The sequence below is a fragment of the Melospiza melodia genome, chromosome 10 (assembly GCF_035770615.1).
Source record: "Melospiza melodia melodia isolate bMelMel2 chromosome 10, bMelMel2.pri, whole genome shotgun sequence".
Classification (NCBI taxonomy): domain Eukaryota; kingdom Metazoa; phylum Chordata; class Aves; order Passeriformes; family Passerellidae; genus Melospiza; species Melospiza melodia.
The window spans coordinates 12483674-12508319 of record NC_086203.1 but is presented as its reverse complement, the minus strand read 5'-3'; the positions used below and the strand labels follow the sequence as shown (position 1 = coordinate 12508319).

The following is a 24646-nucleotide window of genomic DNA, read 5'->3' as shown; positions in this document are numbered from 1 at the left end:
TACATAAATATTTCTAAATTCAGCCCTTCATTAAGGAATCCTGCACATAACGTGTAAAATTCAAACCGTGGAAGTGTTAGTAGATTTTATTAAACTCTAACTTTAAAAGAAGCTGTTGCATGGATTTACTGTGTTTATTATTAGATCACCTGTTCCTCTCAATGTATTTAGAATTAAATACAAGCAGTATTTTAAAAAGCAAAAATTAAATATGGCCTGTAAAGATCAGCAGCCAAATGAGTTGTGACTGTGTATCTTGATAACAAGATAAGGGCTGAGCTGTGTTTTATGTCACACACAGTGCTCATCCCAAAACTCAGGGGAAAGAGCATTCTAATTACTCCTAAAGAAATCCTGGTGGGAAAAGCGCCCAAATTCTGGTAAAATTGCTTGAAGAAACACAGCACCCCTTCCTCAAACGGCTTGTGCCATAAACCAGAATGGGGGGCTGTGATTACAGAGGTTTGGGGAAAATTTGGGGGGATGCAAATGGCTCTGCCTGCTCCTGCTCACAGCCACCACTTCGGAATGGGGCTGCTGCTCCTCCCTGCCCACTGCAGGGCCCGAGGGGACGGAGCTGTCCCGGGATGCTCGGATGGAGGATGGAGCTGTCCCGGGATGCTGGTGCTGACCCTGGAGCTGTCCCGGGATGCTCGGATGGAGGATGGAGCTGTCCCGGGATGCTGGTGCTGATGCTGGAGCGTTCCAGGGATGCTCTGGATGGAGCTGTCCCGGGATGCTGGTGCTGACCCTGGAGCTGTCCCGGGATGCTCTGGATGGAGCTGTCCTGGGATGCTGGTGCTGATGCTGGAGCGTTCCAGGGATGCTCTGGATGGAGCTGTCCCGGGATGCTGGTGCTGACCCTGGAGCTGTCCGGGATGTGCTGCAGGCGCAGTGCCCCGACCAGCGCGGAGCTGTCCCAGCAGCGCTCCCCGCTCCATCCTCATCCTCACCCAGCGCTGAGCACGGCGGGGCCGCTGTGGCGGGGGTGAATCACGGCCCTTGTTGTGCCAGCTGGACACACAGCCACAGACACACACGGACACCCACGGACACACACACACACACACCCACACACACCCACACACACCCACACACAGTCACACACTCCATCCCCTGCTGGCTGCGGCCTGTCCCCGTCCCTGTCCCCATCCCTGTCCCCATCGCTGTCCTCATCCCCATCCCCTCCGTGTCCCCATACCTATCCCCATCATTGTCCCATCCCTGTCCCCATCCCCATCCCCAACCCTGTCCCCTCTCTGTTCCTATCCCCGCTCCCATCCCCATCCCTGTCCCCATCCCCATCCCCGTTCCCATCCCCGTTCCCCTCCCTGTCCCCTCCCTGTCCCCTCCCCGTCCCCATCCCCATCCCTGCCCTTATCCCCATCCCCGTTCCCATCCCCGTTCCCGTCCCTGTCCCCTCCCCGTCCCCATCCCCGTCCCCATCCCCATCCCTGCCCTTATCCCCATCCCCGTTCCCATCCCCGTTCCCGTCCCTGTCCCCTCCCCGTCCCCTCCCCGTCCCCGCGCCCCGCCCGCCCCTCGGCCGCCCCCTGCCGGCGGGCGGTGGCAGCGCGGCGGGCGCGCAGAGCGGGCGCACAGAGCGAGGAGCGCGCAGCGCTGCCGCCGGCGCACCCTCAGCCCGCTCCCGGCCCCGCCGCAGCCCCCCGCCCGGCCAGATGATGAACTTTCTGCGGCGCAGGCTCTCGGACAGCAGCTTCATCGCCAACCTGCCCAATGGCTACATGACCGACCTGCAGCGGCCGGAGCCGCAGCAGCCTCCGCCGCCGCCGCCGTCCGCGGGCTCCCCGGCCGCGGCCTCGGGCTCGCCGGCCTCGGAGCGCCGGCAGCCGCAGCCGCAGCCCGCGCCCCCCCAGCAGCCGCAGCCGCCGCCGCCGCAGCAGTCGGCGGGCAGCAGCTTCTTCAGCTCGCTCTCCAACGCCGTGAAACAGACGGCGGCCTCGGCCGGGCTGGTGGACGCGTCCGCCGCCGTCTCCGCGGCTGTCGGCAGAAAGTTCAAGGTGCTCCTGGTCATCGACGAGCCGCACACGGACTGGTAGGTGCCCCCCTGCATGCCCCTGCATCATCAGCATCATCGCCATCATCATCCTCAGAGCCCCCCGTCCTTGCCCCGTCCTCCCGCAGGTGCGGCTCACCTGGGGCAGAGCCCCCGCAGCCGGCCCTGCCGAGGGGCTGCAGCGCAGCCTCACGGGCTGGAGGATGGAGCAAAAAAAAAAAAAACAACCCCAAAAAAACCAACCCCAGCGAGCCCCGGAGCGCCTGACTAACCGTGAAATCTGCTTCCCATCATAACACTAAATAAAACATGCATAGCGCCCTGACCAAGCATATCCCGTGTTCTCTGGGGACACACAGGACCCGTGTGTAGCGGCAGGCTGGATTTAGGTGCCCGGGGCAGGGATTGCTGTGGCGGCGGCGTTGCGTGTGTTAATCCGTGTTTACGAGCCCGTTTGTTTTCACGCAGCTCCCGCTGCTCTGTGCCACTCACCAGGGCGAATGTCCTTCGGGATGCCGGGCACCAGCCCTGCTTCTGCCCTAGCCCCGGGAATCCCTGCTCAGGCTTCATTAACTCGGCCGGTTTTATTCGGGCTGCGTGTTTGGTAGCGTGAAAAACGTGGGATTTTCCGAGTGTGGGACTTCCCAGCCTGGCTGGTACCAGCAGCAGAGGTTACGGCTGTTGCAGACCTGTTTGTGGTGCTGGATGCTGCGCTCCGGAGGAAGGACACCTTCCCATCCATCCCTGCTAACTTGTGTGCCTGCACATCGAGCTGACAGCCCTCTCGTTGCTAATTACAGTGCAGAAGGTCTCGGCAGCGCCTTAAAATAATGCAAAGTAAAACAAGTCTGTTTTTGTGCCGCTGAGATCACCCGGTAATGGATTGTGGGTTTAGGGTTTTATTCTCGGCGTCTCGAATTTCCAGCCCTGCTGGCTGGGCTGTGCTGTGATCTGATCCCGTTTGCTTTAAAAACGGTGCTTCGGTAAAATACTTAGAACGAAAACTAAAACCTTTAACTACAGCAGATACCTTATTTCTGTTAAGATAGCATTACCTGTTACATTTTCCAGGCTTTTTTTTTATTTCTGTCTGGTTTTGTGGTTGGTTGTGTGTGCATGTGGGGGGGTGGTTTTATCTTTTCTTTTTTTTTTTTCTTTTTTTTTTTTTTTTTTCTTTTTTCTTTTTTGAAAAAAACAAGGTGGTTGTATCGACCAGACTGAGGCAGCCTCTGTAGCTACGTCATGGAGATGCATCCATGGACACTGCTCCCTGCCTTGCAGAAACATCTCTTTATTTGATATTCTGGAGTGCACAGCTCTCTGCCTGATACATTCAGGAGCTCCATTTGCCCATAAGGTTTCTGTCTAAGGGAGATTTTTCTGCGCTTGCTGGAGCCAGCCTGAGTGTTTTGAATGTGGTTTTCCATAAGTGCTTTACATCCCTGATAAATGCACCCCAAATCAGCACAATCTGTGGATGGGGGCAAAGCTTTGAAAGCCCTGCACGGGGAGTTCCTACTCCAGGTAGGAGCCTCACAGATCTACACAAGGTTACTCATGCCTGTTTGCTTTTGCCTTTTTTTTTCCTCCTCCTCCTAGTATGTGACATGGATACGTAGTAATTCTAGAAAAAACAGTTTGTTGTTGCACTGGCTGTTTCCTTTCCCAGCAATGAGTTGTTTTGTAGCAGATTTTGAAATATACTCTGAAAAATGACATCTCTGACCCTTGTGAGCCCCTTCCAACTCCAGAGATGTGTGAATTCTGATAATTTATGCGGAAGACTTTTATGCCTTGGGAAGTACGGATCTCCGTGCGCTGATCTGCTGGGGTGTTTGTGGGCTAAAATGGAATAAGGATTGTAACTGGGCAAGGCAAAGGAAGGCTGGGAGGGGCAGCAGGGGAGTGCCAGTGGCTGCTGGGCACCCCCAGCTCCCTGGGCTGTGCTGCAAGGGGAGGCTGGCACAGCCCTGTCATGTGATGCTCTGAGCAAACCCCATCAAGAACAGCAAAAACAGCACCAAAACAGCCCCAAAACAGACCCAAAACAGACCCAAAATAGCCCCCAAAACAGCACCAAAACAAGCACCCAAAAACAGCACCCAAAACAGCACCAAAACCAAAACCAAAAACCAACACCAAAACCAACACCAAAACAGCAGGAAAACCAGCACCAAAGCCAGCATGAAACCAGCACCAAAACCAGCCCCAAACTAGCACCAAAACCAGCCCCAAAACCAGCACCCAAACCAACACCAAACCAGCACCCAAACCAGCACCAAAACCAAAACCAAAAACCAACACCAAAACAGCAGTAAAACCAGCCCCAAACCAGCACCAAAAAACAGCACCAAAACCAGCACCCAAAACAGCACCAAAACAAGCACCAAAACAGGCACCCAAACCAGCACCCAAAACAGCACCAAAAACAGCACCAAAACAAGCACCAAAATCAGCACCAAAAACAGCACCAAAACAAGCACTAAACCAGCACCAAAACCAGCACCCAAAACCAGCCCCCAAAACAGCACCAAAACAAGCACCAAAACAGCACCAAAATAAGCACCCAAACCAGCACCAAAACCAACACCAAAACAGCACCCAAACCAGCACCAAGCCAGCACCAAACGAGCACCAAAACCAGCACAAAAACAGCACCAAAACCAGCATCAAAACCACACCAAAGGCATGCACCAAAACCACACCAAAACAGCACCAAACCATCACCAAAACCAGCCCTAAAACCAGCCCCTAAACAACACCAAAACAACACCAGAACCAGCACCAAAACCAGCACCCCTGAGAGCCTCCCGAAACCCTGCCAGCTGCTGGGCTCTGATGGTCACAGGACGATCAGGGGCTTGGCCTCTGCCTTTGTGGTGTTTGCAGCTGCACTGTGTGTGTTTGCCTTAGATTGGAAACGTGTGTGTTGCTTGTGGGTTGCAGATTCAATAGAAATCCAAGGATTTCGGTCTGGATCACACTGAAATCTCACTGGTTCGGGATCCTCTCCTCAGCACGGGCCAGAGGAAACCTTTTCTGCCTTTTTCTGTCAGCAAAGACGGAAACCATGGCATAAAGGGACCCTTTCTCTTGCCCCTGGCATAAAGAAATATTTTGTTTTCAATACATTTTATTTCTCTGAAAGATTGACTCATACTTTAAGTATTATATCCATAATATGTATATATTCTATACTATATTGATAATATATATTTAAGATTTAGTAACCCAACATAGTTGCTGCTTGTGGAATCACTTGGGATATTCTACCTAGAACCAAATCCCAGCTGTTTCTTGCATTTTATAATCGTGATTTCAGTGATATTTCTCCTCAATTTCCTGCCCTAAGAGATTTCTCCTGTTGAAAGTCTTGAAATTCTCCATTTCAATTACTTTACTTTTATGGCACGGGGACAGGGGGGAAATGGGAGAATTGGCTTATCTATACTAATTTGTATATTTTTTTTTACCATTTTCCTTACTTCTTAAGGAAAGAGTAAATGCAGCTGTGTCAAAGCCCCCCCGCTCCCTTTCTCAGTCTGGGGTGTGTTAGAGCTGTAAGGGATAATTCTTTTCCTACAGGTGCTTTGGAGTCCTCCAACCACATTTCGTGGTTGTGCTTCTCCTGAAGGCAGGCTATAAAAAAAGCAAAATCAAAGATTTTCCACCAGCCTTGGTGGCGAGAGAAGGGACAAATTGAAAAGAGGCTAAAGGTTGTAGTCAATAAATCCATGACAAGGGATCTTGGTTGGTTCTGGTTTGTGGCACTCACCTTCTCTGAAAAATCCCTTCACCCAGGATTTGTCTCCTGGGAAGATGAGAAGTCTCAGAGAGAAAGGAAAGCAATTCTTATCTCATTTGCTTCTCCTGTGTTTTGTTGCTTTGGAGTGTGGTTGGAGATTGTTTACCCACAGGTGATTGTTCCATTGGTGTAAGAGCAGAAATGAGGGATGTGGGACTCCAGGGGCTCTCCAAAATGCAGTTTATTCTATATGAAATGCAGTTCATTGTATACAAAATGCAGTTTATTGTATATGAAATGCAATTCATTGTGTCCAAAATGCAGTTTATTCCATCCAGGAGGTTACAGCAGTCCAGGGTTGTGGGTGACAGAGCTGTGCCCACAGCTGTCAGCTCCAGCTGCAGCCAGGCCTGGAGACCCTTTGGTTTTGGTTACAATGCATTACACACTTTTCTTTGCTGAGCATCTTCATACAGCAGAACCAATCTATACCTTAACTTTTATCTCTAGCCTATCATAACTACTATAATTACCATATTCATGTTACTGTTCTCCAATCACTAAAATTCAGTACATTACAGTTTAAGCTAGAAGTTGTTTTTCAGTTTTTATGCAGTGGAAATTTCAGAGACCTTTTTTCTACTTGCAGCATTTGCTGCCTTGTTTGCCTGTGCTATCTTTCTGCTTGGTAAAAACATCTTCTTGTCTGAGGTGGGTTTGAGCCATAAAAACCCCTTCTAACTCACACACCCTTTACTTCCTTGGTTATCCAGTAAGACTTGCTCAGCAATTCTTTTCTCCTACATCAAAACTTGCTTCCATCTCTATTCCTTCATCAGACTCTACATTCAAAATCTTTCTGCCAAGCACACATATCTGTGAGACTTTCTTGTCACACTTTCATCCTTCCCAGCACATTGGATTCTGCTGTGAGTTGTTTTCACTCTTTGGCCAACCAGGGCCAAGCTGTGTCAGGACTCTGGAAAGAGTTACGAGTTTTCATTGTTATCTTTTAGCATTGTGTAAGTATCCTTTCTGTATTCTTTAGCATAGTATAGTAGTCCTTAATATAATATAACATTATAAAATAATAAATGAGCCTTCTGAGAACACGGAGTCAGATTCATCATTCCTCCCTTCATTGGGGCATTCCCAGCAAATACAATTCTGGTTCTCATGGAAGGCTTTCTCCTGGTCCCTTTGTACCATAAATGACCCTCTGGCCCACAGGTGGAAGGAAATATCCTGCAACCATTTCCCCCAATTGCAAATTTCTTGTCATTCCAGAACAGCACCACGAGGAAGAGTGCAAACCCTTCCAGTGGAGCAGTGCTGTTAATTTGTATAAATTTACATAAAGGCATTGGAAAAGCTGATTTTATTTCCAGTCCTGTTCTGTATGCACTTGATGTGATGTCCTTTCCATCTGCAGCTGCATCTCGAGCAGGCATTTCCAATTCCTGACCTGCAGAGCCCTGGGATGAGCTCCCACAGCTGGTGGGAAGGGTTTGGAGCTGCAGGGGAGGGCAGAGCCTCAAGAACCACTTGTGAGGTTTAATGGTGATTGGATGTGACAGATTTCCATGGCTGTTTTACAGCTTTGAGGATCTTTGCTGATATTTTACAAATGGAGGAAACTAAGGAGTGAAATAATTTGTTCAAGGTCATCCAAGCAAACACACTGACAGAGCTAAACTAAACCTAGACTGCTTGCTCCAACTTCTCTTTTAATTCTGCATTAAATATACAGAATTTCAGCTAGATAGGTTTATTTTGAAATGGTTAAAATGAATTTATTTTTAATTTCCTCAGAAATAACCTTTTTGTTCTATACACAAAAAGTCCTGAATATTCAGTGCTGAACAAGCAGCTGCTGAGAGGCCATACATCAGTGGCAAGGAGCCAAGGTGCTGTGTATAGATCATTATCTTTATTAAAAACTTATGTAGAAGATTCAGAAAGCTGCTTCAATACTGAAAACTAATCATCACTGAGTGTGTCCTGTCCTTTAAACATTGAATATCAGACTTGTTGGCAGCAGCAATGAAATTATAAAAAAGAACGAAGCTGGGAAATTTTGGTTTTGTGTTTTTTAAGCTCAAATCTGGTTGTAAGTATCAGTACCTTTTTTTTTTTTTTTTCACAGACAATTACACATTTCACTTCATGTTTACTGCCTGAGTAGGTACTCAGCCTGTGACAGGCTCCAGAGATAAACCCCAAATGCTAAATGAAGAGCAAACTTTCTGGTTTAAAATTACCCAGTCATTTATGGGCCAACATTGCTCATCAGGAATATTTTTAATATTAACACAGGAAAGCGCTGCTTGATGACACAAAAATTTTCATGAAGTGAGCAATGTGAGTTCTTTAGGGTTTGATTTTTGTTTGGGATTTTATTTTGTTCACTGGAAGGTGGGAAGAAGTTTTAATTAAAACTTTGTGTGCTGTTGTTTTTTGTGACTACCAAACGTTCATGAACACACCGCAATGACAATTCCACTGCAGCTTTTCTGTTCATTAGGGATGCCTCAATTGTGCATAACTAATTAGCAGTCCCCAACTCCAACTGGCCTGGAATTCTCAGGTATTTACTTGTAACATGTTGATTTAGTAGCTGCAGCTCTCATTTCATTCAGGGCAAGCCTTCAGCGAGCGAGTTCCCCAAATTTAGAAGGCATCACTTGGTTTTAATAATGCATGAATGAGGGGACTGCTCTGCCAGAGCACTCTGCAGCCCTTTGGGATGGCTCTGGAGGAGAAAACATCAACATCCCTGCAGCCTCTTGGCCTGGCACAGATCTCTGCCATCAGCAGAAAATCCAGAGCCAGGTGGGAAATGGGGAGGGAAACCCAGTTTGGGACAAAAGTGGAGCTGGTGGAAAGGATGGAAGGGATTCCTTGGCAGGCACTGAAGGTGGGAGGTGTTTGGAGACAAATCCAGCAGTGCTGGAGAGGAGGGAGGAGGCTTTTAAAGACTTTGACCTAATGGCCAAATGTTGGGTGTAAGAAAAAGATAATCCTACCAATATGAATATTTTATATGGGGAGAAAAATCGTGCACAAAATCACCTTTATTCACTTAAAGTGCAACAAGAAATTCTTGATATTAAAGGAAAAGAACCTTGCCTTTGGTATAACACTTCTAAATTTGGGTGAGATAATCTTATCAAAATGTAAAAGATAATCTTACCAGTATGTATATTTTATATAGGGAGAAAAAGCATGCACTAAATCACCTTTATTCATTTAAAATGCCCTTTGCAACAAGAAACTCTTGATATTAAAGGAAACAACCTTGCTTTTGGTGTAATACTTCTAAATTTGGGTGAGACAATCTTATCAAAATGTAAAAGATGATCTACCAATATGTATATTTCATATATGGAGAAAAAGCCTACACTAAATCACCTTTATTCATTTAAAATGCCCTTTGCAACTAGAAACTCTTGATATTAAAGGAAAACAAGCTTGCCTTTGGTATAACACTTCTAAATTTGGGGAACGCACTCACTGAAGGCTTGCACTGAATGAAATGAGAGCTGCAGCACTAAATCAACATATCACAAGTAAATACATGAGAATTCCAGGGCAATTGGAGTTGGGGACTGCTAATTAGTTATGCACAATTGAGGCGTCCCTAATGAACAGAAAAGCTGCAGTGGAATTGTCATTGTGGTGTGTTGATGAACGTTTGGTAGTTACAAAAAACAACAGCACACAAAGTTTTAATTGTTTTGTTTTGTTCACCATCCAGTGAAGAAAATAAAACCCCAAGTTCAAGGAGGCAACATGTTCCTTAAAACCTCTGAAACTGAGCAAGAAGGACAAATGTTTTACTGTAGTTTCTCATTTTTTGTTTCATTTGAAAATTTTGCACTTTAAAATTATATTTGTGAGCCATTTCAGCCTCACTCCAGCTGTGGCCTTTGGAGAGGATTCCCAGCCCTCCAAAAAGGAGCTGCAAGCAGCTCTTGCATGAGGCCAGTGTGTGCCTCCTCCAGCAGGTAATTGGAAATTGGAAATTAGATCAGCCCTGCAGCTCCCAGCTCTGCATTGAGGGCTCTCTGCCTCTGCAGTCCAAATAAAAACACAATTAAAGGAGTGATGCAGGCACAAACAGGGCTCAGTTCTGCAGCTCCATCCTGAGCTCTTCCTCCTCAGCCTCTGCAAGAGGAGTTCCAAGGGGTAAAACAGCTCAGGGGCCTTGGCACTGCTTCTTTGTCCATGTTTTGTTCAATATGAATTCCACACAGGGCAAGGGCTGGAGGAGCAGGGCGTGCAGCTGAGCTAGGTGGAGTATGGAAGGTGTTAAATCTGAATTTGTGTGTACAGCAACCTCACCCAAACTGTGCTTCATATATTTCATTTCAAAGTGTGGAGCATGTTAAATCTGAATTCTTGTGTACAGCAACCTTACCCAAACTGTGTTTCATGTGTTTCATTCTGAAGCATGGAATGTGTTAAATCTGAATTTGTGTGTACATCAACCTCATTCAAGTTGTGTTCCATGTGTTTCAGCCTGAGGTATGGAGCATGTAAATCTGAATTTTTGTGTATATCAACCTCACTCAAGTTGGGGTTTATGTCTTTCATTTTAAAGTATGGAGCATGTTAAATCTGAATTTGTGTGTAGAGTAACCTCACCCAAACCATGTTTCATGTGTTTCATTTTGAAGCATGAAGCTTGTTAAACCTGAATTTTTGTGTGCAGCAACTTCACCCAAGATGTGTTTTGTGTGTTTCATTTCATATATGGAGCATGTTAAATCTGAATTTTTGTGTACAGCAACCTCACCTAAACTGTGCTTCATGTGTTTCATTTCAAAGTGTGGAAGATCTTAAATCTGAATTTGTGTGTACAGCAACTTCACCCAAGTTGTGTTCCATGTGTTTCAGTCTGAAGCATGGAGCATGTAAATCTGAATTTTTGTGCACATCAGCCTCACCCAAGTTGTGTTTCATGTGTTTCATTTCAAAGTATGGAGCATGTTAAATCTGATTTTGTGTGTACAACAACCTCACCCAAGTTGTGTGTTGTGCATTTCATTTCAAATACGGAGTATGTAAATCTGAATTATTTTGTACATCAACCTCACCCAAGTTGTGTTTTGTGTTTCATTTCAAAGTATGGAGCATGTTAAATCTGAATTTGTGTGTACAACAACCTCACCCATACTGTTCTTCGTGTGTTTCATTTCAAACTGTGGATCATGTTAAATCTGAATTTGTGTCTACAGTAACCTCACCCAAACCATGTTTCATGTGTTTCATTTTGAAGCATGGAAGATGTTAAATCTGAATTTTTGTGTACATCAACCTCACCCAAGTTGTGTTCCATGTCTGCTCTCCCAACAGCCAGCTGGTGCAGCACCAGACAATGTCTGTGCTGGTATTTTAAGATGATCTAAAAAAGAAAATTGTTGGGTTTTTTTCTGTTTATCTGGAGTTCTGTAGGGTGTAATGCTTGGCTATGTTGGTATAAATAGCCAAACACAGCATGTGAAAGAGATTACCTTTTTGACAAGATAGAAAATGAGAACAAAATCATTTTCATGGAGGAAAACACTTTCCCCTCCATGCTCTGTGTGTTGCTCTATCTAAACAAGCTCTTGCAGGTCAGCATCCAAGTGATTTTTTCCTTTTTTCCCTGTCTTTAAGAGACACTAGAAATGCCACTGAAGCCCACTGAAAGCTGTGGTAACACGTTTGGTGGAATGGATAACATCAGAGAAAAAAGTTTGCCAACATTTTCTTCTAAATTTTGCCTTCAGAGAAAGGAAATGGAAAAATTGGCAAGGAAAGAATTAATTTCAGGGAGGTACATTTCACAGTAATGAGACTGAAGTGAGAGATGAAAGGAATAACAAATTGCTTGGTAGACTATGGAACCACATAAAAATATGAAATTCTACTTGCAACCTATTCAGGATTTGATAATGGCTTGCCAGCAGCAAATTGTAACCTGTTGAAATAGGTAAGGCATGGAACAAAAGGGAATTAAAAAGTGTAATATTAGATATTTTATTCTTCATATTGCAAAAATCTGTGTAGAGGACTTCCAGTTTTATATGGTTGGGGTTTGCCATTGTGTAAACACTGCAGGACACAGGAAAAGCCATTTTTTTCTGACATGCTTCCTCAAAAGATTGATGCTAAATATTCCCACAGGAGTTTCTAAAAGTAGTGACTTCATTTTGTGCAATTTTAGTGCCCAGTTCTTAATAGCACCGTGTGAGTGACCCACAGAAATATCATATCCAACATCACATCATTATATCCCATTAGGAATGCTTGAAACTACAGAAATCTGGTTTAATACCACTGAAATAACTGATGTTTGGGGGGCTTATATATTTAAAAATAAAATACACTGCAATTTGCATTTAAAGATGTGATAAGGTTTCAGTGAAAATCCGTGTTTGAGCATAAATTTGTGTTTGAGGAAGGGAATAAGAAATGCAGGCAGCCAGGTTTGGGTACAGAACCTCCCCAGAAGGAATTTGGACCTGCTTGGCTGAGCGCAGCAGCAAAGGGCAATTACAGGCTGCCGCAAAAATTGTCAAGAATGGGAAAGAGTAAATTGGCAGAGAAAGCAATGTTGTAGATGACAAAAAGCAAAGCCACGAATTATGAAGTAAAATGTTACCTGCAGTAATGACATTGCTTCCAAAGACGAGGAGGCAGCTTACCTTGTGGAGTGCCAGAAATGTGCAGGGAGGCGATAAAACCTCACCGTGGGTCTGCACTGAGGGCTCCTTGCTTGGCTGCACTGCTGCTCCTGCTAATTAAACAACTTTATCAGTGCCCAGCCTCACTCACAGAGCTCAGGGACAGCTGCAGGCTGCTCCAGCTTTGGGCAAAATGGGCAAAGATTTGGTCAGTCCTTTTTTCCTCCCTCATTGTCCCCACAGGTTGTCCCTTCCTGGCTGACACATAAATATGAAGAAACAGATTCCTAACAAACAGCTGGTGTGAGGCCTTTTTGGGCTGCTTAAAAACAGAGGCCAGACAGAATTGAGGGAATAAAATGCAGTTCTGTTTATTGAAGGGCCTTCAGGTACATTTAGGGCAGACAAAACCCCCTCACGGCCTGCACCCAAAAATGGATGATGGCTCCCAGATTTTTATACTTTTATAAGTTTGGTCCATTTGCACATTGGGGTTTTATCTGCCAATCCCAGCTGCAGGTAATGAAGTCATTGAGCCCAAGTTTGCTCCCCCCAAGTCCCTTTTGTTCCCATCTCTGGCCCTGAGGCAGTGAGGTGTCCTTGATTGCCAGGCCTGGAGAGGAATTGTTGTGTGTGCCCAAAATGGGAAAGCTGCAGCTGGCACTGGGTGTGGGGTTTGGAGTTACACACTAAAGAAATGAGAAACACAAAAGCTCAAATTTTAAAGCATCAGGTGGCTGAGGTCAAATCCTTCATTATACTTTTCAAGCTGAAGTGGTGGAAGTGTTTAATTCAGAGAGCACAGGATGTTAAATCTGGGTTTCCTGCAGAGCCCAGATGTTTCAGGCAGTGCAGGGGGGCTCTAAGAGCACCCAGCTCAGCTCCAGCTGTGCCAAGGGATGCTCAGGGCTCTGTGGGATCCTGCTGGGATGCTGGGTGCTCATCTCCTGCTGCCAGGGCACAGCTGCTGACAGCTGGAATGCAGCTGGAGCTGGGATTCCCTCCATTCAGGGGCTGCTCCAGCTCTGTGTGTGCACAGCTCCATGCCTGACCTCACGTTTCTTCTGTCTGGCCTCCTTTCTTCTTTATTCCTTCTTATTTCTTCCTAATAAAACTGATTATAATGGCAGTGAAACAGCCCAGATTGAGAGGATTAAACTCCAATATGAGATCAGTCACAGTCTCTCGAGTCTCATGTTTGCTCAGGGAGACCAGGATGGTTCAGAGAGGAAGATTCAGTTCAGTATTTCACTACCTCTCAGTTTCAGTGATTTCTATGGGAAACCATAGAATCAGAGGGTTTTGGGAAAGCTGTAAAAGGCAGCTCAGAGACAGCAGAACTGTGATTAGAGCTAAGCAGTAGCCATGAGATTGGTCAGCAGAAAAATTATGTAAGAAGTAGAAAAGTAAGGACAAAGAGAACAATAGTTTGCGTATTAATGCTCGTCTAGAATAACTCCATAAGGTGCTGAAAAGTTTATCTAAAGAAATATTAGGAAGTTCTAAGCATAATAATGGAGCTCTGTGCATTGTGTTTTCAGGCTTACAGGTAGGTATTTTATTTTAAATAAGCAAGCATTGTTTAACCAAAGGTATGTCTGCTTATAGTGGCTGGATGGAACTACTGTCATTGTACTTTTGCTTTGTGTGATTGGCCAAAAAACTTCTAAAGTGAGTTGTAACATTAAATTCTTTCTCAGCAGCCTGGAATATGCAATGATGGCATCTTCCCGCTGTCATAACCAAGTAATGAGACTGGTGCTGGAAAATAAAAAAGCTCAAGACACATTGCTAGCAGTCCCGTGCTGTTCATAATTTCCACATAGCCCCTGGCTGGCAATAGTTTCTTCTGCACTGAAGATCATTTCTAAAGAAAGCTTTCTATGTATACACACACTTCAGCATTGAGAAAGTCTCAAAAGTTGTTAAATGTTTTAAAATTAATATTAGAAAAGCCACCATATTAAATTTATGATTCTTAAAGTATGATAAAAAGGTTTAATCATAAAATATGATAAATACATCCAATTCCACTGAGGGCCAATATGGTTTCATAGTGTGCTGTGAGTGCAGAATTTGTTTTACTCAAGAGTTGTTGTCTCAGCCATCTACTAATAATATATATATAAATACAAAATATATATATAATGATATCTATATTCTATATTAATATTGTATATATAATATGTATACATATAATTCAAAGTTCTTTCCTGGTGCTTTTGCTGTCTGTATGAAATTAACTTTTCCTCTTGCTGTTCCTCTTCAACAGAATTTATCTAAGATAAAATACCAGTGCTCCTAATAAATTAGAATATTTATTTGTAAGAATCTACTATTGCCACACATTCAAGTTGCTCTTTATCCCAATATCTACTCCTTCCTTAAAGCCCAGTTGATTTTCCAGGTTCCCTGTGCTGATCTTGGTGTTTAAAAAGAATCAAACTAAGGCAAGATGTGTATAGTACTTAAATTTTGATATCAAGGTAAATACGAATCCTAAGGATACTTTTAATGAGGAAAATTATTTATGAGGCCTTTGTTTTTAACAGATAACCAAAGGTAATTTTCCTGAGAGTTGTGTGGCTGTTCCATACAATATATATCATATATCAATATGACAGGAGTGTTTGTGAGAGGCCTTTTAAAGTGTGTTTGTGTGTATGTAGTCATGTACATCTGTATGTAGAAGGGTTTTTTGGGAGAAGAATTTGTAGGAATTTTCACTGGTGGATGCTGTCCAGTATGGTGAGTTTAGTCTGAAACTGGGTAGAAACACTAATTTTGTGTAGTGGTTTTGGTTTGTTAATTTGGGATTTTGTTAATTTTGAGATTTCTTGGTTAACGCAGTAAAGAGCGTGGTGGATTTGGTGTTGGTTAATTACTAATGTGCTTGATTCTTGTTGTGAGATAAGATTATCTCACAGGAGAAAGGTAAAGTAGGCTTAAAACTTCGAAAGGTATAAAGAAAAATTTATTAACAGTAATAAAGGCTAAATAAAGAAAGAGTAATAAGAATTAGAATAAAAACTTTGGAATATTTTTTGTTTTTTGTATGGCTGTTCCATAAAATACATATCTATAGATGACAGGAGTGTTTGTGAGAGGCCTTTCAAAGTGTGTTTGTGTGTCTGTAGTCATGTACATCTGTATGTAGAAGGGGTTTTGGGGAAGAATTTGTAGGAATTTTCACTGCTGGATGCTGTCCAGTGTGGTGGTTTTAGTCTGAAACTGGGTAGAAACACTAATTTTGTGTAGTGGTTTTGGTTTGTTAATTTGAGATTTTATTAATTTTGAGATTTCTTGGTTAATGCAGTAAAGAGACTGGTGGATTTGGTGTTGGTGAATTAATAATGTGCTTAATTCTTGTTGAGAGACAGGATTAGGAGAAATGTCAAGTAGGCTTAAAACTTCGAAAGTGTATAAAGAAAAACTTATTAACAGTAATAAAGGGTAAATAAAGAAAAGATAATAAGAATTAGAATAAAACTTTTAGAATATATTTGGTTTTTTTGTGTGGCTGTTCCATGCAATATATATCAATAAATGCCAGGAGGGTTTGTGAGAGGCCTTTTGAAATCTGTTTTTGTGTGTGCGGTCATGTACATCTGTATGTAAAAGGATTTTTTGGGAGAAGAATTTGTAGGAATTTTCGCTGGTGGATGCTCTCCAGATGGAAAGCAGTCCATGGGTGCAGTTTTCATGCCCTGCAATAAAAGGAAGATCCTCCATGGTGCCAGTGCAAAGTCACTCAGGTGTTTTGAAGACAGGTCCCGTGAGCATCTATTGTGTGGGTTACAATGCAGAAATTGTGGGATGGAGATGCTCAGGATTTGTGCCAGGCTGTTCCCTGCCTAAATGCTTTCAGTTGGACCCATGGTCAGGATTTTTGTGCTGATTAACTTTCTTGCTGAGGAAGAAATGTCTGCTGTGAACCAGCAGTAATTCAGTGTACACAGGGGTAAGATTAACTGCCTGGGCAATAGTAATACATGGGAGGAGCCAATAGAAAGTATAATTAATATGCATTATTGTTTACATTATTTCTACTCCAATCCCTTCCACTGGCTCGGTGAAGGTCTTACAGCAGTGCTTCTCTGTTTAGTTTTTCTGTTTTATTCTTTTATTTGCTAGAAGACCTTTCCAAAAAATCAAGCAACTAATGGAGTTTCGGGGTTATTTCTTGGTGGGTTTCTTTTTGTTTTCTTTTTTTTTTTTTCCCGTGAATATTATAAATGTCTTTTCCAGCTCCCAGATCCTTGGCTGTTGGGCTGTGCATGGATGACAAACCAGCTAAAAAATGGCATTTAGAGTAAACCACGCCTGCACAGTGGAAGGAGAAGGCAGAGCGTGATTATTGTCCAAATCCCTGATGATGGTTACTGTCCAGACCCCTCTGTGGTGATGTCCCTGTGTTTCAGGAACAGCTCTCAGCAAGCTTTTCACCATGCAATAAACACAGAGGTGCTGCTCTCCTGAAATCCAGGCTCTGTGTGACTTCATGTGGCAACAACAGATCTAAATCTCGATTTTCTCCTTTGCTGGGCTCATCACTGGGCTGGTGGAGGCTCTCCCTGGGTGTTTTTTTGGTCAGTTCTTGGCCAACAAACCAAGTGATGCTGAATGTGGAACTGAATTGGTGATGCAGAGCACCGAATTTGTGATGCCGTCTGCGGAACTGAATTCTGAAAAACATGTGGCAAACTGTTCTGTCTGTCTGTCTGTCTGTCAAGATGGGATGGAGACTTTGTGCATGAAACCCTTTAACAAACACCAGTGTAAGGCTCAAAGCACATTGCTTCATTTCAAGGGTTGTTTCAGTTTGGGAATTTTCAACTGAATGTTTGAAAGGAAGCAAACCTAATTGATGACAAGAAAACGTTTACTTTTGAGGTATGAGCAATACTTCTAAAAGTCACTTTTTATTTCTTTAATTAGTCTGTGGTTTAGAGTAGTTTTTTTTGATAGATGACTGAAATTCTTTAGATCTAGACCACTGATAGATGAATGAAATTCTTTAGATGTAGACACTGGACTCCTCAAGATGAGAACAGAATATTTTCAGTTTCGAGGCCTTGAGCAAATAACTTTCATGTTGGAAAACAGGATTATGTGTAATTCATAATCAGAGTTAATGATGTTAATCAGCAAGAGCAGCTGTTGTAAGGTATCAAAGTCCCCATCTCTGCTGCACCAGGGCTGCAGTGCTGTGCTGCTAATCTCGTTAACACACACAACTAATTTCATTTGGGGGGCACAAACAGCTTAATCTGCACATGTGTAAAGCTCTGTGCACATCTCTGCCTGTCTGCAGCAATCCAGGAGCATTTTCCTCACAGAGCTAGGCAAGGCATGAAATTATTCTAAATAATGAGGACAAATTCCTCAGTTTTGCCTGAAACATTGCCTGAAAACTCAGGGTAAAAACCCGTGACTGTAGGACCACAGAAATTCTGTATGTATGTAAATGGAAAATAAATTGATTAGAAACAGCTCTGATCAGATAGTTAAAATTATAAATATTCAGTCACCTTTAATACTCTCTCAAAAAATATCTCCGTTTAGATTCCAACGCACAGGACCTGCCTGTGTAGATTCTTTTATTGAATTCAGACAGAATAAGGTTTTTTCTGTCCAAACTCAAATTAAAGTGATGCACACTTACTGCCTTTTACAATTCTCTTTGTCAGCTGTCCCCACTAATACTGCTGCTCATTTTGAGGTCAGTGTGCAGTCACTTAACCATGTTAAAACTAAACGCAGCAGACCTCAAGAATTATTCAAAGGCTGAAATTTTTGCTTAAAAAGAATATTTCATAACTGCTTTTTGCTTGAATTAACCACTACTGAAACCTTTTGGAAAGAGTGAAGAAGAAAAATCCAAGTAGATGAAGTTTCCATGTCGTTGTCATTTTTAATTAAAAACTTCTAATCTGGCCCTTTGTGTTGGAACCAAAATAGAACATTCAGGGTGAAATTACTGTGGAGGCTTGGAAGTGGCAGTGAAAGGCATCAAGCAGTGATTGGGCACGTTCTGCTCACAATTCCTGTGTTTATTTACTCTTGTGTAGTTTCCACACGAGCAGCGAAGTAGCTGCATGTGACAGCAGTGATGTTTTGGGGAAATATTGTGCTGTGGTGAGTCATGACATTTTAACTCGCTGTTCCTTTTTACAAGAGCTGTTTCAAGCTGCTTGTTGATTTTTTTTCCTGAGGAATTGATTCCTGACTTTAATCTGTCACCCTTCACTTCAAATAGGCGAAAGTTGTGACATTAAATTAATATGACAAAAATGGTGATACTCTGCTGATGGATTTCCAGATGAAGCTGTGAAATGGTGTAAATACCTCCACAAAAAACAGGAATTCTGAGGCTTTTCCGAGCAAATGAAAGTATTCAGTGGAGTGCAGCTCCAGCACAGCTCTGGAGAGCTGCATTCCATGATCATTTGACATTTTTCCAGTTCCCCTTCCCACCAACCATTAAAACCATCCCTAGAGGGTGGGACAGCCACAGCCCACCAGGAATTGTCACCTGGGAAATTCTCTTCCCATTCACCTCCTGTTTTTCTAGAGTCCTCTTAAAGAAAAGAGTTGGAAGATAATGGAAAATTTAGACTTTTACATCAAGAATTCATCAGAGAATAAAGAGCGACAAAATTCTTATTGTGCAGCTCAAGAGGTTGCCAAATAGTAAAATGCTTGCCATTATTCAAATACATTTTCTCAAGGGTACCTGCCTGATTTCTGTATAAAGTGTCCTTGTAGCTAATGCAGCATTGTTTAAAAATCCCCTCTCCAATACTTTGGTGGGATAAATATGTGTTTTGCCTTTTTCACTTGGAAAATTTTCCTTCCATTTATGACATCTCTTTGGGGAAAAAAAAAAATAAAATCAGATGATTGGGACTTGCAATTCTCCAGTGGCTCAGCCATTGAGAGATCACCTCGCTGGAATTTCTTTGTGCTGGAATAAAGGGAATTACATTCTCCTATTTCTTTGTGTTGGAATAATGGGATTACATTCTCCTATTTCTGCAGCCTTCCAAGAGCCTTTCATGAGGAGCATGATTAAATGCAAATGAAGGTTCCACCAAAAAGGCACAAGGCCCTGGAAATTGGGTGCTGGAAATTGGAAATTGGCTCTTTGCTCTGCTCACCTCCCTCCCTCAGCTCTGCTGGATGTGTGAATTTATAGCAGAGCAAAGTTTCCCCTAATCCACATTTCCAGAAGTTTTGGATTTGCTTTCCCTCCTCATCCCTTCCCCTCTCCCATTCTTATTGTCCCTTATTATTCATTATTCCTTCTTATAATTTGTTCATTCCTTTGGTCATTCAGCTCTCACTGATTAGAAACACTCAGCTTCTAAAGGGCACATGGGCTGCAAGAAATTGTCCTTGCTCAAGCTGTGACAATGAATTTGAAAGTTCTCTTGACTGGTTATTAAAATACTCAATTCATCACTGGTACACTGAATTACATTCAGTACCTGAGCAGATTATTGTTTTGCCATACATTTAAATTACAGGATCAAATGCATTTGGGTTGTCATAATTCAAAGTTCTTTCCTTGTGCTCTTGCTGTCTGTATGAAATGAACTTTTCCTCTTGCTGCTCCTCTTCAACAGAATTTATCAAAGATAAAATATCAGTGCTCCTAATCCATTAGAATGTTTATTTGTTATTTTTATTATTTTTTATTATCATTATCTTTATATTATACACATTATATTTATTGGTACAATACTATTATTTATTAATTATTATCTATCATAATTTTTATTTATCTATTATTACCACCTACCATTTATTTATTTTTCATGTTGCTCTTGATCCCAATATCTACTCCTTCCTTAAAGCCCAATTGACTTTCCAGATTCCCTGTGCTGATCTTGGTGTTTAAAAAGAATCAAACTAAGGCAAGATGTGGATAGTAATTAAATTTAGACATTGGTTCTCGTGCACTAACAACATCTTGTAGTTCCAGTAGCAAAGCAGATTTGGGAGCAATTTGGTCCCCATAATTGGGTAGCACAATTCAGAAATAAATTACTGCAATGTCCTATATTCCAAAATGTCGGTATTCCTTTTTGATGAGTTAAGAGCACACTGGAGGAAAATGGAAACCACATTTTCATAGGGATGTGTTTGAAATATGCATCAGCTCCTTCCAATCTTTCATGCCCTTTTCTTGTACACATTTTTAGCATTGCAGCAGCTCAGCTTTTGAGAAGACAGATTGAGCAAGTCCTGAATTTTTCAAGTGTATTGCAGGATGCTCCTGGAGGTAGAACACCCATTAATAATCTCAAATTTTTCACCTGACTCTGGATTGTGATTAAAGACAGAATCATTTGGAAGAGGTAACAACACCCAGCAGCAGCTGCTTCTATTTTGCTGTTAAGGCCAAGAATTACTGGAGGAGCAAATCCTCATGGCAGGCTGGGGAATGCAGGGAAAATCTCATTTACCTTGTCAAGACTGGCAGGGCTTTCCTGGACCTGTGATTTGTTTGCTTGAATCATGGGGCACAGAGTTACAAATTGCAAAATAAATCAGGAGGAGGATGAAACTGAGAGTTGGACAGCTTTGAGTCCAGGCTGCAAGGAAGGGCAGAGTTGGGACAGAAGATAATTTGGCTCCTGGTCAGGTATTGATCCAGAAAATTACTTAGAAACACCACAGCTTGTTTGTAATCAGCGCAGGAATTGCAGGGCAAGCCCATATTTGCCTTTTTGGTTTTTAGTTTTCTTACAAGACAGGAGTGCCCCTGGTGATGACATGTAGGGAACTCCCTAAATCTTAGATTTTTAAAAAAAATAGCAATAAAGAATTATCATATGAGTGAGAAATTCCATCAAATGATGCAAATGGATTTAAACCCAAGCTGTGCCCAATCCCCACCTTTTCACCAGCCAGGAGCACTGACACATCCAGTCCTTACTTGGACACCTCCAGGATGCACCAAGGTCAACTTTGGTAGCCTGTTTTTGGTAGATTAAGTATTTGTGGAACACAGTGACGCTGTACAAAGCAATGGGATTTAAAATAAACAAACCCCCCAGGTTTTCTGCGTTGGATTATTATTTATCACTATTTCTTTGCTGCTTTTCAGTAGCAAAACATATTTATCCCCACGGGCATCCAGCAAACGTAGAATTAAACACATAAATACTAACAGAGAATTTTCAGTGAAGTAATTATCAACTGGCTTCAGTCTCTGTTCCATATGTTAACGAGCTTGGAATACTCAAGGTTTTGGGTGGCAAAGAGCATTTTTTGTTCATTGACTTTTACAAATAGTTTTTTTAAATGATTGTGATATAATGCCTGCTGTTCTGAACCTTGCCTTTGGAATTTTTTTTCTTTCACTTGGCTTATTTGGAAAACATTTCAGGAAAGGAGGCTTTGACCTCCTGACAGCTGATGGACAGCAGAGATTAAACCTTGTCCATTGCAGCAAGCCATTGGAACAGATTTGCCCCATTTCTGAAGTAGAGGCTTCTATCCAAAGGAATTGGAAGTTTGGATCTGTCTCCTGAATTTCCAGGGCTGGGAAGGATTTTGTGATAAATATAAAATTGTGCATATTTGGATTATATTAAACAACAACTTGAATGCAAGGCAAATACTTTGTAGTTTAAGTCAATATAACAGTTTGGATAAGTTTATGGGCGTGGAAATTTACACTGATTTTTTATGATTATGAATTTTATTTCACCCTTGGATTCCAGCAAAAGCCTGGGCAGACACTGGGGGAAGGGGAGGGCGGTGGCATTAACCACGGGGCAGGGACAAGGACAAATCCCGAATTTAGACGTCAGAACGCTGCAGGTTCAGCCCTGAGAGGAAGAATCCCCGGTCACAGCGATGTCTGCGAGCGGGGAGAGAGAATCCCTGGCGGGGGGAGAGGCAGAGCCGTGACTCAGCTGCGGCTGCTGCTGCTGCTGCTCTGCCCCGCGGGCGGCCGCTGATGCTGCTGATGATGCTGCTGCTCCTCCTGATCCGGCTTCCTCTCCTTCTGAGTCTGCTCCTCCTGATTCTTCTTCTTCTGCTCCTTCTGATTCTGTTTCCTCTCCTTCTGCTCCTTCTGATTCTGCTTCCTCTTCTTCTGATCCTCCTCCTCCTGATTCTGCTTCCTCTGCTCCTTCTGATTCTGCTCCTTCTGATTCTGCTTCTTCTTCTGATTGTGCTTCCCCTCCTTCTTCTCCTTCTTCTTCCTCTGATTTTGCTTCCTCTCCTGATTCTGCTTCTTTTCCTTCTTCTCCTTCCTATCCTTGTTCTGCTTCTTCTCCTTCTTCTCCTTCTGCTTCTTCTCCTCCCTCTCCTTCTGTTTCTGCTTCTACTCCTTCTTCTGCTCCTTCTGATTCTGCATCTTTTCCTTCTTCTGCTTCTTCTCCTTCTTCTGCTTCATCTACTCCCTCTGCTCCTTCTGATTCTCCTTCTTTTCCTTCTTCTGCTTCTTTTCCTTCTGCTCCTTATGATTCTGCTTCTGCTCCTTCTTCTTCTTCTTCTGCTCCTTCTGGTTCTGCTTCTTTTCCTTCTTCTGCTTCTGATTCTGTTTCTGCTGCTGTTGCTGCTAATGATGATGCTGGTGATGATGATGATGCTGCCCTCCCCCATGGATCCCCCGTCCCCGCAGCTCTCCGGGAATGCTCTCACACAGGAGGCTTCACCCTGTGTGTACCAAATTATTCTCTTACAGACAGCACATTCCTAGGGTAAAGCAGACAGGCAGGAAGGTGGAAACCTGTATGGAACAGCTAAATCTGGGACACCTCCGTCCCCTGGGACACCTCCATCCCCTGGGACACCTCCATCCCCTGCAAACACTGGCTGTTCATCACATTGCCAATGCCAAGTGTGGCTGTGTTTTTCAGCAGAGGTTTTGATTTTTTTGTGGTTTTTTTTTTAGTTGAATAAAGACATTTCTTTGTGCCAAGGTTGCTTGCACTACTGTATCAGCTGTCAGAGGCCTTATTGAAGCTGGTTTTCAATAAAAGGCCAAGGATGATGGGCAGCTGTCAGAACCTGCAGGAGGTGCAGAGTGGAGGGAGGTCAGGGTTGCTGTGGTTTTGGGAGGACACAGCAAAGGTTCCACTGTCCAGGCTCTGCCTTGCTGTGTCATTGGGGGTGAAGGGAAGAGGAAAAACATCTATTTCTGTTTCCCTAGTGTGGCAGCTGTTAGTTCTTATTTCATTGATTCCTGGCTCCCTGCTCTCACGTGTGCTTGTTTCCAAGTTTAGAGCTGAGTTATACATGACTCCCTGCTTGGAGAGAATGACAAAAACTGAAATTCTTTCCTGCCTTTTCCCACTGTCTGGAAGCCCTTGAGGATTTGAGTGTGTGCACTCATTCTCCTCCATCTGGGGTCTCCAGGGGATCTGTTCTCTGTGTCACAGCTTCAGCACACACACCCAGCCTTGCAAACCCTGCTCTGCCTAACCAGTGCCAGCGTCCTACCAGCTGGACTTGACCATGTGCTGAAGTCCAAAGTCACTCACCAAATATATTCAAATATATTCGAATGTCACTGATCGAATATATTCAAATTGCAAACTCAGGCCCCAGCCAAGTCCCAATTTTCTGCATGAAACCCATGCAATGTCAGGTTGCTGTTGAGGAACTTTTCTTTTCTTTGTGCTCCTGTTTGAAGTTCCACTCAGGCTCAGGTGTTAAATCAAGATTACCTTTTTCAGTTTACAAATTGGCTAAAAACTGATGAGTTGTTACTTTTATAAAATTCCCCTTTCTCTCTTCACTCACTGCGAGATTTTTTTTTTAACTCTTAAACTGTTTTTCTCATTGAATACTTGTAAATCATAAAGCTAATTATAGTGGTTTGAACGCACCTTGGTGATGTTGGCATTTTAAACCGTGTTTTGTGGAGATTAGGCATGCAGCAAAGATCTGAGGTTTCAAGATGAAGTTAATCTGACAGGCTTTATAGTTATTTAAAAAGTTGCCAGTTGGGAAGACATTTTGGGAGGTTTAGAATGCAATCCTGAAAGATTTAGGGGGATTACAGCCTCAGTTTATTTTCTGTACAAGTGTTTAAATGTTATCTAACCAATTATTCTCGCTCTTTTTTTTCCTAAGCTCTTTTGGCAAACGTTCCAGAACATTCCTCATGCTTCCCACCCTTTTCTAATGTAAACAATTCATCAATTGCTTCTGAGCTGATTGTGGGTCCCTTTTCCCCATCGATTGCTT

General features: G+C 43.1%; 1 protein-coding gene across 1 annotated transcript in view; it reads left to right on the top strand.

Annotated features, from left to right (window-relative positions):
• Positions 1 to 1585: 1585 nt before the first annotated feature.
• SYN2 (synapsin II) overlaps positions 1586 to 24646 on the top strand; it is a 194057-nt gene continuing 170996 nt past the window's right edge. Inside the window, exon 1 of the mRNA XM_063164403.1 lies at positions 1586 to 2056. Coding sequence (XP_063020473.1) covers positions 1680 to 2056 — 377 coding nt within the window. The 5' untranslated portion in view covers positions 1586 to 1679. The remainder of the gene's footprint in view (positions 2057 to 24646) is intronic.